Source organism: Vanderwaltozyma polyspora, genomic scaffold (genome assembly GCF_000150035.1).
Source record: "Vanderwaltozyma polyspora DSM 70294 KpolScaffold448 genomic scaffold, whole genome shotgun sequence".
Lineage (NCBI taxonomy): Eukaryota > Fungi > Ascomycota > Saccharomycetes > Saccharomycetales > Saccharomycetaceae > Vanderwaltozyma > Vanderwaltozyma polyspora.
Genome location: NW_001834606.1, coordinates 34,490 through 47,314, shown reverse-complemented (window position 1 = coordinate 47,314; position 12,825 = coordinate 34,490). Strand labels below are relative to the sequence as shown.

The 12,825-nt window shown below is 33.4% G+C and overlaps 4 protein-coding genes across 4 annotated transcripts; 1 reads left to right on the top strand and 3 right to left on the bottom strand.

The window, feature by feature from the left end:
• Window positions 1-225: 225 nt before the first annotated feature.
• Kpol_448p18 (uncharacterized protein) lies at window positions 226-1,119 on the top strand (the record flags this gene model as incomplete). Its single annotated transcript, XM_001643138.1, has 1 exon — window positions 226-1,119. The coding sequence occupies one exon, from the start codon at window positions 226-228 to the stop codon at window positions 1,117-1,119; it is 894 nt and encodes a 297-aa protein (XP_001643188.1).
• A 272-nt stretch (window positions 1,120-1,391) lies between these two features.
• Window positions 1,392-2,741, bottom strand: HFL1 (Hfl1p; the record flags this gene model as incomplete). The annotated part of the gene is made up of 1 exon (XM_001643137.1): window positions 1,392-2,741. One exon carries the CDS (start codon window positions 2,739-2,741, stop codon window positions 1,392-1,394), a length of 1,350 nt encoding a protein of 449 aa, XP_001643187.1.
• Window positions 2,742-3,082: 341 nt separating this feature from the next.
• AIM23 (Aim23p) lies at window positions 3,083-4,186 on the bottom strand (the record flags this gene model as incomplete). Its single annotated transcript, XM_001643136.1, has 1 exon — window positions 3,083-4,186. The coding sequence occupies one exon, from the start codon at window positions 4,184-4,186 to the stop codon at window positions 3,083-3,085; it is 1,104 nt and encodes a 367-aa protein (XP_001643186.1).
• A 585-nt stretch (window positions 4,187-4,771) lies between these two features.
• On the bottom strand, window positions 4,772-11,431 carry URA2 (bifunctional carbamoylphosphate synthetase/aspartate transcarbamylase; the record flags this gene model as incomplete). Its single annotated transcript, XM_001643135.1, has 1 exon — window positions 4,772-11,431. The coding sequence occupies one exon, from the start codon at window positions 11,429-11,431 to the stop codon at window positions 4,772-4,774; it is 6,660 nt and encodes a 2,219-aa protein (XP_001643185.1).
• Between the last annotated feature and the right edge of the window lie 1,394 nt (window positions 11,432-12,825).

Here is a 12,825-nt window from a genome sequence, read left to right as displayed (position 1 = left end):
ACTTTTGATTTTTGATTTTTGATTTTTTTACTATTATCCTTGCATCCAATATTCGTAAGGTGAACCCTATACCCATCTATAGAAAATTATTTTTTGAACCATTTATAAAGCATACTTTCATAAAATAATATCAATTCGGTTTCACTTCAAAGCTATCAAAGGTTAATATTTCAATACATTACACTATCTACTATCCCATCGCTTTGAAATTTCAATTCATAAATAATGTCTGGTACAGAAGAAATTGATTATGAAGCTTTACCAGAAAATGCATCCTTGCCATCTCAATTATTAGCTGGTGCATTCGCTGGTATTATGGAACATTTAGTTATGTTCCCAATCGATGCATTGAAAACAAGAGTACAATCGCAAACATCAGGCTCTGTTCCTAAAAATATGATAAAGGAAATTTCTAAAATTACAACGACAGAAGGTTCCATGGCATTATGGAAAGGTGTACAATCAATGATTTTAGGTGCAGGCCCTGCTCATGCCGTTTATTTTGGTACTTATGAATTAATGAAGGCAAGGTTAATTACACCAGAAGATATGCATACTCATCAACCATTGAAAACAGCTATTAGTGGTGCCACTGCTACTATTGCTGCTGATGCATTAATGAATCCATTCGACACAATTAAGCAACGTATGCAATTGAGTAGTAAAACTTCTACTTGGAACGTTACAAAAAACATTTATAAAAAGGAAGGTCTACGAGCTTTTTACTATTCATACCCAACTACAATAGCAATGAATATACCATTTGTATCATTGAATTTTGTCATATATGAATCTTCGACTAAGATCTTTAATCCTTCAAACAATTATAACCCATTAATACATTGTATATGTGGTGGGTTAAGTGGTGCAACTTGTGCAGCTTTGACTACTCCTTTGGATTGTATCAAAACTGTCTTGCAAGTTAGAGGTAGTGAGTCCGTTTCATTAGACATAATGAAGAAGGCTGACACTTTCACTAAAGCTGCCAAAGCCATTTATCAAGTGCACGGCTGGGGTGGTTTCCTAAGAGGTTTAAAGCCAAGAGTCGTTGCTAATATGCCGGCTACCGCCATTTCATGGACATCATACGAATGTGCTAAACATTTCCTAATTGTGTGATTATTATCATTGTTATTTTAGTACTGTCGATAAAACAAATATATTTCTCCATGAATTCCAAGTAAATAAAGAGACAAATATATCTGCTTGTGATATAGATAATAAGATTTTTTAACGAAACCTAAAATTAAATGAATTCAATCTCTATTGAAGAAGTTAATTGACTTGCATATATCTACATAAATGTGATTTTTATAATTAATATATAGTATATACATATACATTCACTTCATATTAATTAATAATTCAAATTATTCTATATCTATTCTCTTTCAAAAATTAGCAACAATGTTATCTTGTTGATCGTGCTTTCCATCTATAATTGCTCTAATGGTGTGTATATTATTTGAATACCTATAGCCATCTACATCCCAAATTACTGGATAATTGGGATCTTCAGGTATAAAGCTTTGAGTCCCTAAAGAATCATCCCATCCGATTGATATGTCATCTTCGAATGAATTATTCCCGCTTTCCAGATCATCTGTATTCAAATTATTGTTTCCAATGGTATCTATTGAATTGCTTTGAGAATTTGGGATACTACCATATTCGTTAACCCAATACTTATCAGTACCATTATTTTTGAACCTTATTCCACGTTCTAGTTGTCTTAATCTTGAATATGCGTTCATATTAGATATAAGGGAGCTTTCAACATTATGAGTTTCGAAATTTCTGTATGTGTAATAAGAGGATCCAAAGAAAAATGCATGCATAAAGTCCCATAATACATCATAGCTCCCAAAACAGTCCCTTATTGCATATAATGGTTTCATTTTTGCACTTGAAGGCATTGCTTTGGGGGAATAAGGTTTCCATGGAAAGGCAATTAAATGAAACAAAGAAAAAAATATCATTTCAATGCAAAGTATAGCATTTTGGAGAACATAAGCTTGATACCCACTATTACCATTATTCAAAATCCCAAAATATACTAGTAACTGTAATATAATTCCCTGCCAGTATGATGCAAATATAATTAATTTCACGCATAAGAATTTAGGCCATGGGTTAAATGGTATCAATTCATGTGCTAAGCACTTCCAAAACAATGCTAAGCTATATAAAGAAGTAGTCACTGATGCATTATAAATTAGAATTAGAATAAATTTCAACTTGGGGAAACTCCAAATTTCCAATAATAATGTACACAAGCAATAGATTGGTTTAAACCAAACGTATTGCATTACACCTCGTTTCACTAATAATAAATCACTTGGATCTGAAAGATCCAGATCAGGTAAAATTTTTCTTAGAATATAAACAGGATGTTTTACTGGACCATGATGTAATGTCAATTGTGTAACAATGTGTCTTTCACCTCCTAATAGCAGAATTAATAGTGAAAAAAATGCAAATATAGTAAAAGCTTCATAAACCTCCCTTATGGGATCAGTATACAGTTGAGCAAATCTAGGATATAAAGTTGCAATAAGACATGTAATGCTGAAAAGAGGAACTATTATCAATATCCTTATTACCAGCCTTTGTTCAATTGGTTTTCTATACTGCAATATATGATTTATTATTCCATAAACTGAAATCCCTATTGAAATCAACGACGATATTATACAAAGTTGTTCCCAAAATATAGGTAACCGTACATTCTCGTTATCCATACCTCTCAAATCGAAGCATTTAATAATGATTGATCTACACTATATTGCATTTTGGTTCCTACTATTTAAATCAGATGTTTCTTAAATATTTACGTTACAGGATTTAAAATATTAAAATCCGATGGGATGTCCTCCATTAAGAATTGAAATGATGTCATTAAATATGTAAGTGAAATAAATTTGGTAAATACTTGATATAATAACTATTAACAAGGTGAATATTTAGTTTGATTATTATGAATTTATATTAAAAAGTAATTTAAGAAATGTTTAGTTTTTTTAATCGTGGAGTGTTGTTCATTAACTTAATTTTGGTGGTCAAGATCAAAAAGTGACATTCATTATGTGACGGTGTCCTGTTTCTTCTCAGTTCTTAGGCGTAACTTCTCTCTCCTCTCTTGCTTTTTTTGTTCTTTTAAGACCTTTTTCTCATCTAAGGCTTCTTTGTTTTTACTTGTTGATAATGTCTTGGGAGTGCTTTTAATTAGCATTCTGTTTTCTATATTTCCTTCGAAAGATAGAAATGTATCTTCTTCTTCTAATAGACTCTTGACAGCGTCCAAAATGGCAGTTCTGTTCAATTTCTCCCTTTTGGATATTTTTTTATTAGAGTTTTCAGCAGGAATAGTGAAATCATCGACCCAATCAGTGTTGGTACGTGTTTTATCATCGAGATATATGCATAATTTATGTCCCTTCTTCAAGGCAGATTGTATTTCATTAGTTTTCTGCTTTGCTAAATCAGTTTCTTTAATCTTCCAAGAAACTCTGATATGCTTTATACCTACTTTTTCCTTTTCATTATCGTACTTTTTTGATGATTTGATAACACCCAAATCTATTAGTTCTTTTTGTTTCCTGTCTGCAACTTTATCAGAATATCTCCTTAAAGCCACTCTAGCCTCTATCAGCTTGACTAAGGGAATCTTCTTGTGATCTGTCGTTCTTTCAACATTTGCTATAATAAATCCATGTCTATCTAAATCAATACCTTTAGCAAATTGAAATATCGAAGAGGTTTCAATCTCATTTGTTTCTAAATTTAAAGCTTTAATAACACCATTTGGACTTAACCCCAGTATCTTTTGAAAAACTTCGTTAGCTGCTTTCTGAGCTCTTTCAGATCCTGTGGTCCATTTTATTGAAAATTTCTTGAATTTGGTAGACTGGTGCATTTTTTTAGGTTGTATCTTAGTTTCCAATTGATAATTTGAATGTACTTTCTTTGGCCCATGATTACTTTTATATTTGTTGATAGGGGTCCTATCGTTATTATGTAAATTATTATGTTTTGATGACCTTGTTGATCCAGAAAGATTCATAAGAAAATCAGAATTACTGGATCCAGTTGATAGAAATGGACTTGAAATAGATAGCAACCTAATTCCAGTAGAAGAAATTGCCCATTGTCTTTTAGTGCTGCATCTTACCAATGAAAGAAGCATCGTATAACAATAATAGGTACACAGATACCTGATTATCAGTGTTTTGTGGGACTTTCAATTCTATATCTTACTATTTTTTAAGGTTATAACAAAATGTCAAGATATCTTAAAGTTCATTAACTTTATTGGACTACTTATTTTATAAAATGAGTAGTGAACATATGAAGCTGATAGCGCCGTTATTAACACAGCGATATCTGAATTTTAGATATTTGTAAAGATCACATCTACTAGATAAACTGATGAAATAAAGATAGAGGTAAAAGTAAAATAACAAATGCAATATATTTAAATTCTATAATAAAATTAATTAATTAAATGATGATTATGAAAAATATGGTACGTTTATAAACATATTATTGATTTTACAATATAAGCTACAATTAGATAAAAATGAAACAAAACGAATAAGAAGAAAAAAACTGATAATAAAAAGTATTGAAGTATAGATTAGTCTCCAATTAAAATACCCCTACCATTTAATAGAAATAAGTCTCCGAAAGTCCCAAAAACAGAAGCAAATTTGAATTAAATTCAATGAGATATTAAGAAATTCCTTTTTATTGTGTTACACTAGTAATGCATTTATTGGTCAACACCTAGAACCATTGCTAATAAGGCCATTCTGACATACAAACCATATTTCATTTCTCTGAAGTAGGCAGCACGATGATCGTAATCGACTTCTTCTTTAATTTCATTAACACGAGGTAATGGATGCATGACTGCCATATTTTGTTTAGCATGAGACAGAATCTTGTTATCGACTATGTAAACATCCTTTAGACGTTGATATTCAGCCTTGTCTTCGAATCTTTCTTCTTGGACCCTAGTACAGTACAAAACATCAGAATGAGAAATAATTTCCGGAGTTAACATTTCACTTTCTTCACCCAACATACCTGCGTCTTGTAATTCCTTTAACAGAGCGTTTGGCATACGTAATTCCTTTGGAGAAACCAAGTTAATGGTAACTTGATAATGTTGCAACAATCTACACAAGGAATGAACGGTTCTACCATTCTTCAAGTCACCCATAAATGTGACAGTGATACCATTGACAGTACCTAATTCTTCACGAATAGTAAACAAATCTAAGAATGCTTGAGTAGGGTGTTCACGAGAACCATTACCACCATTGATAATTGGAACTGGAGAATATTTAGCAGCAGTGTGAACAGACATTTCATCTGGGTGACGCATAACAATTGCGTCAGTATAACAAGCTAAAGTTCTAATAGTATCTTGTAATGTTTCACCCTTTTTAACAGATGATACAGATGGATTAATATTAACAGTTCTACCACCTAAACGTTCCATAGCAGCAATAAAGGAAGAAGAGGTACGCGTAGATGGTTCATAAAATATAGTGGTTATAATCTTGCTTTTCATTAAGTCAAGAATACCTTCTCTTTCTACAGCAGCCCTCAACTCTTGTGCGACAGAGAACAAAGCGTGGAAATCAGAACGCTTGAACTGCTTAATGGATAAGATATTTCTACCCTTAAATGGATTGTTACCACGGATTAAAGTTTGGATTGCACCAGGGGCAATTAATTCTCTAGGTGGTCTAGATGACATTAACTTTTGTTCCAAAGGTTGATCGAATACTTCTTCAACGGCTTCATTACCGCTGATAGAGTGTCTTTCACTGGAAAACGAGAATCTCTTGTTGAAGGTACCAGTCTTAGGTAGAGGAATCTCAGGAGGAACACTAACAATTTGAGCTGGGGCAACAGTGCTAATACAGTCACCTCTTAATTCCGTAGCGACAAGTTCACCGCTTAAAACAACGGTTTCACCATTGATAATAACACGTTCAACACCACCATTCAATCCACCCTTCATATAAGGAGACCATCTTTTTGTGTGCTTAAATGGATAATCCATATCAACTTCAACCAAGGCATCTTGTTGTGGTAACTTGAAAATCTTAATTGGATTGTCATGTAACTTTTCAACGATATCTTCGATAGTTAATCTACCTGCATCGACTGCAGACAACAATAATGGTAAAGTGTCCTTGACACCTAAACCAACTGAAATCTTATTGCCTGTAACTTGAGCAACAGCATCAGGTAAAGAACCAATGGAGAAAGCATCAATGGCATCCAAATTTTTCCAGAAGAATTCTTGATCCTCAATAGTTGGTAAAATACGAGATTCTGGGAAATCATCTTGAGAAACAAACAAGGAATGGATATTAACGTCACAAGTAACTCTGGTATCCTTTTCTTTGACAGTCATAATCAATGATAAATCTTCTTTGTTGGAAACACCAGTAATATGGATAGGTCTGTTTTGCAAAGATGCCAATAATAAGATTGATGCCAATTCAGAAGTCTTGGCTTCAGCAATAACTTGCTTGTCAATTGGCCAATTCTTTAGTAAATCGGAAACAATAGAAAATTTGCTCTTTAATTCATGGAAAGGCAAAAACAAGGCAGTGACATCCTTAGATGTTTCGGCAACATAATCTGGGTTATTACTAGTTCCAGATACAGTAAAAGAATAGTTGGTGTATGATGAATCTGTTGCAGTAGAGTATGCAGCTTTTAGTGAAATGGCATCAGTAACAATTGGAGATCTTAAAGCTCTGGACATTAATTGGCAATGTACGAAACCTGCTTCCAAAGCAACTCTTGATGCTTCTTTCAATTCAGCTGGACCCTTGATAACATTTGAAATGTTTGGAACAAAGGCAGCAATATCAATCAACCCAGGTAAGGTAATAGTTCTATGGGAAGTTTGTGAATCACGCTCAGAAACTTCCAAGTTCAAATTTCTGGATAATGCTTCAATTAATAGCTTAGCACATTTAACGTTTGTAACTAATGGTACCGAATAATCAACGGCCATACGACGTGTTTTATAACCTTTAGAAACATATGATGCTGGACGACGATATCTGTTAGCAGAAGGCAAGTTGATATACAAATCAATCTTATTATTAGCCAAATGTTGGGTTAACGAGTATTCAGATTTCTCGTCTTCTTCACTTAAGACTTCCAAGTATTGGACTGGAATATTGTGTTCTGAAATAAAATCAGCTGTACCAGCAGTTGCAAATAATTTGTAACCCATTTGATATAATTTTTTGACCGAAGGTAGCAATTCCTGTTTTTCTTTGTATGAACCTATAGATAGTAAAATGTTTTTCTTTGGAAACTTGAAACCGGTAGACAATAATGCTTTCAAGTACGCTTCGTACTTAGAGTGACCAAAAGAGGCAACTTCACCAGTAGAAGCCATTTCAACACCTAAAACTGGATCAGCACCAGCCAAACGTGGGAAAGAGAATTGTGGAACCTTAATAGCAACATAGTCATCAGGTAACTTTTCAACGGGGTATGGGGTGATTGGTAAACCCATAATAGCTTTGGTAGCCATTTCAATTAAGTTAACACCAACAACCTTAGAAATAAATGGGAAGGAACGTGAAGCACGAACGTTACATTCAATAACTTTAATTTCATTATCCTTAGCAATGAATTGAATATTGTAAGGACCAGTAATTTTCAATGCCTTACCGATTTTAGCAGTAGCAACAACAATTCTTTGAACAGTTTCTGGATCCAAATCTTGTGGTGGAACAACTAAGGTGGCATCACCAGAGTGGACACCAGCATTTTCAACATGTTCAGAGACAACATGCATAATCAATTCACCATTTCTAGCAACTGCGTCCATTTCAATTTCTTTAGCGTTTTCGATATATTTAGTGATAACAACAGGGTATTCGCGAGAAACTTGGACAGCTTGGTTTAAGTAAGATTCTAAATCATCCTTAGAATATACAGTATTCATGGCAGCACCTGATAAGACATAAGATGGACGAACCAGAACTGGGAAGCCAACCTTTTGAGCAAAATCTTCCGCTTCACTTAAAGAAGTTAATTCTTTCCAAGCTGGTTGATCAACTTCTATTTGATCCAACATACGGGAGAATTTGTAACGGTTTTCAGCTGAATCAATCATCTCTGGGGATGTACCCAAAATCTTAACATTCTCACGATGCAAACTCATAGCAATGTTATTTGAAGTTTGACCACCCATAGAAACAATAACACCATCAGAAGATTCAATTTCATATATATCCAAAACTCTTTCTAAGTTAATGGTTTCAAAATATAATCTGTCGGCTTCGTCATAATCAGTTGAAACTGTTTCTGGGTTATAGTTGACCATAATAGTTTTGATGTTGTTTGCCCTCAAAGTTCTTACAGCAGTAACAGCACACCAATCGAATTCAACAGATGAACCAATACGGTAGACACCAGAACCTAAAACCATTACACCATTATCGTTGAAGGTCAAATCATGAGAAGAGGCATTGTAAGTCATATACAAATAGTTAGTGTGGGCAGGGAATTCTGCAGCAACAGTATCAATTTGTTTAACAAAAGGAGTAATGCCATATTCTTTTCTTAAACGACGGATGGCAACTTCATTGGAATCCAAAAATTTGGCAATTTGTCTATCATCAAATCCTAATTGTTTAGCTTGCTTCAAAACAATTGGAGGTAAAGACTCCTTGGAACCAAATTCAGTCATCTTATTACCAAATTTGATTAAATCGTATAATTTGTTCAAGAACCATTTATCAATCTTGGTCATTTCCCAAACCTTATCAACAGAATAGCCAAATTTGGAGAATGCATTAGCAATAGCAAAAACACGTAAGTCTGATGGGTTATTCAATTCGTAATCAATATCAATTTCTAATTCTGTTTCGTTAAAACCAGTGTTAGCGTATTCAGTTGATCTGATAGCTTTTTGAATTGCTTCTTCAAAGGTTCTGCCAACACTCATAACTTCACCAACAGATTTCATAGAAGAGGATAATTCAGTAGAAACTCTGCTGAATTTCTTTAAATCCCAACGTGGCATTTTAACAACACAATAATCTAAAGAAGGTTCAAAACAAGCACAAGTAGATTTTGTAACAGAGTTCTTGACTTCATTCAAAGGAATGTTTAAACCTAATTTAGCAGCAGTATATGCCAATGGATAGCCGGTAGCTTTGGAAGCCAAGGCAGAGGAACGGGACAAACGAGCGTTAACTTCAATGATACAATATTCCTTAGAAAATGGGTTTAGTGCATATTGAATATTACATTCACCAACCACACCCAGATGTCTAATAACATTAACGGCTGTAGTTCTTAACATATTGTAATCTTCGTCAGATAAAGTTTGAGATGGGGCAACAACTATCGAATCACCAGTATGAATACCTAAAGGATCAAAATTTTCCATATTACAGACAGTGATACAGTTGTCAAAAGCATCACGAACAACTTCATATTCAACTTCTTTCCAGCCTTTCATTGATCTTTCAACCAAAACTTGTGGAGAAGATGCAAAAGCAACATTACATAGATCAATTAACTCTTTTTCATTATTGGCAAAACCAGAACCTAAACCACCTAAAGCAAAAGCAGCACGAACAATAACTGGATAGCCAATGTCATTTGCCGCAGTTACAGCTTCTTCGACAGAAGAAGCAGCGTGGGACTTAGCACACTTTTCATTGATTTCATCAATAGCGTTAGCAAATAATTCACGATCCTCAGTTGTAATAATGGTATCAATTGGAGTACCTAAAACCTTAACACCAAGAGCTTCAAATTCATCTTTCATTTCAATACCAACTGACAAAGCAGTTTGACCACCAAAGGTGACATAGATAGCATCCGGACGTTCATGTAAAATAACCTTACGGACAAATTCAGCAGTGACTGGCAAGAAGTAAACTTTATCAGCCAAACCTTTAGAAGTTTGAATAGTAGCAATATTTGGGTTAATCAAAATGGTATAAATACCTTCTTCTTTTAAAGCTTTGATGGCTTGAGAACCGGAGTAATCAAATTCACCAGCTTGACCGATAGATAAACCACCAGAACCTAAAACTAAGACCTTCTTGGCTTCAACTCTTGGATGAGCATTTTGGTTTTCAATAATATCACCACCTGGGAATTGGACTTGTTTCAAAACACCAGATTCCTTGAATTCTTTAACAGATTGAATGAAAACATCAAATAAGAATTCAGTGTCTCTTGGACCGGGAGTTGATTCAGGGTGGAATTGGACAGAGAAATAAGGTAATGAAGTATGGTACATACCTTCATTGGAACCGTCATTAGCGTTTGTAAACAAAGCTTTCCATCCATCTTGCAAGGTATCGACATCGACAGCAAAACCATGATTTTGGGAAGTGATGTAACATCTACCACTAGTAGTGGAAGTACATGGGATATTGTGACCACGGTTACCAAACTTTAGTTTCATGGTGGAAGCACCTGAAGCACGAGCCAGCAATTGATGACCCAAACAAATACCAAATATTGGCGTTTTCTTGGATTTGATGACAGCAGATAACTTGCTTGAAACATTAGTCAAGACAGATGGATCACCTGGACCATTAGAAATAAATAAACCATCATATTCTTCGTTGGTGAAGTCATAATTCCATGGAACGACCTTTAGTTCGACACCACGTTTAATGAAACAACGGATTTGGTTATATTTCATACCGACATCGATAGCCAAAATTCTTAAGATCTTACCGTCTGGACCTCTCTGAATGTTGACAGACTTGTTATCGGTTGGAGGGGTATATAATTTTGGTTCCTTAGTGGAAACCTTTTCAACTAAGTTGATAACATTTGGATCGCTCCATTCAGGGATATCAAAGTGTGCGTGCCAGTTAGCAGAAGTAGCTTCATCATAAGAGGCATTTGGGTTTTGGAAAGCCAATCTACCTAACATAGAACCAAAGTTTCTTAAATGTTTAGTTAAAGATCTAGTATCGATACCATAAACAGCTGGGATACCCTCATCCTTCAACCATTTAGACAAAGAGGAGGTTGCTAACCAGTGAGAATATTCTTCAGTATAATGAGAGATAACTAAACCAGATACATGGATTCTGTTACTTTCAAAATATCTAGGTAAATTTTCAACGAATTCATCCATTAAGTTACGATCTGGGACACCGTAGTTACCAACCAAAGGATATGTAATCACTAAAATTTGACCTTCATAAGAGGGATCAGTAATTGATTCTGGATAACCAACCATACCAGTTTGAAAGACCAATTCACCAGCAATTGGTTTTTCGGCACCAAATGAGTAACCTTGTAAGACTGTACCATCTTTCAATTCTAAGGAGATCAAACGGTCACCAGTAGAATCCATTGGAGGGGTAACAGGAGCAGTTGGAGTAATATCAGAAATCATCATTTTGGATTATTATGTTCTATTGAAAATTTTTGTTGTAGTTCTTCTTGAGTAAATAACAAAACTTCCTTTAGTTTATGAAATTTTATATTGTATCTTTTTGGGAGTTTTTTATATTTAATGAAAAGATAATGAAATTAGGGACTATTAGATTTTATTTGGCTCTTTTCTTAAATATTCCTTAGTATTTGAAATTGGATCTCGATGGAAGATTTTTGATTTTTGATTTTTGAATATATTAATAATTAATTGTTGAATGCTTAGTCTGGATAATATACTTGATTAGCAAACACAGTTGATTTCTATAATAGAGTTCTGTAGCGAAATGAATAATGATATATTATTTATAATAGAGTTAGCACAACGTTCATGAAAAAAAAGGGAAGGGGAAGGGACTTCTTATTTTTAATTTTTTGCACTAGACCAAAAACTAAACTTGATACTGCTAGATGACACAATCAATTTCCTCTGTGAAGTAGTTTTGGCCTAAATTAGGTAATATTTTAAGCTGTGCCTTGCAAAATATCTCTCGTGGAGTTGAATTTTACATCAATTTAAGTTCGAAACGGTGATATTTCTTCTATCTTGAAATTTTGACTTCTATATATCAGAATCACGTGATAATTCCAATAGTCATCATTATAGATAGTTTTTTCAATCCATCGTTTACTATCCATTAACCTTTCTATCTTCCATAATAGAAATACAAAGATTATGGATATGGACTGGTGCATATTTGATTAAAACATTTAGAATTGGTCCAAAGTTCACTTTTGTAGATTAAAAATTAAAATATAAAGTTAAAACAGCAACTGTTTTAACTCAACTGTAGGCATACATACTTATCTTGCACTTATAATAAGATTTTAAAAAATGCAATAGATATATATAAGTAAAAGTTTTTGTATTCAATGTAATAATTGGCTAATACAATACAATAATGCTAATTAAAATAAAAATAATATGTTTGGGGGACTTTTTAAATTGGTAATTGTATTGGTAATAGACAAATATATACACGTAAACTGGGATGTCGTCTATCTGGCTGCTGGTTTATCTTTGAATCAAATAAAAAATATTCAAAATTACTTCAAGAGAAAATACATTACAAGAACATATTAGATACCAAGAACTAGAAAAGAAAATTGGTATGGTAAAAACATACTTATCTTTTAACTTTGAATCTAAAACAACATACCAAAAGATAAAATATAGTAAATATATTAATCGAACAGAAAGCAAATGGATTTTGAAAAATAATTTGACGATGACTGAGGTACCCATAATAATTAACAGGAAATCTACTTGATATTTATACTTTTTAAAAGATCAAAGCCAATTTTTAACCATCTAAAAAAAAAAAAAAAAATTATTATTAGTACTCTTAGGCTCAATCT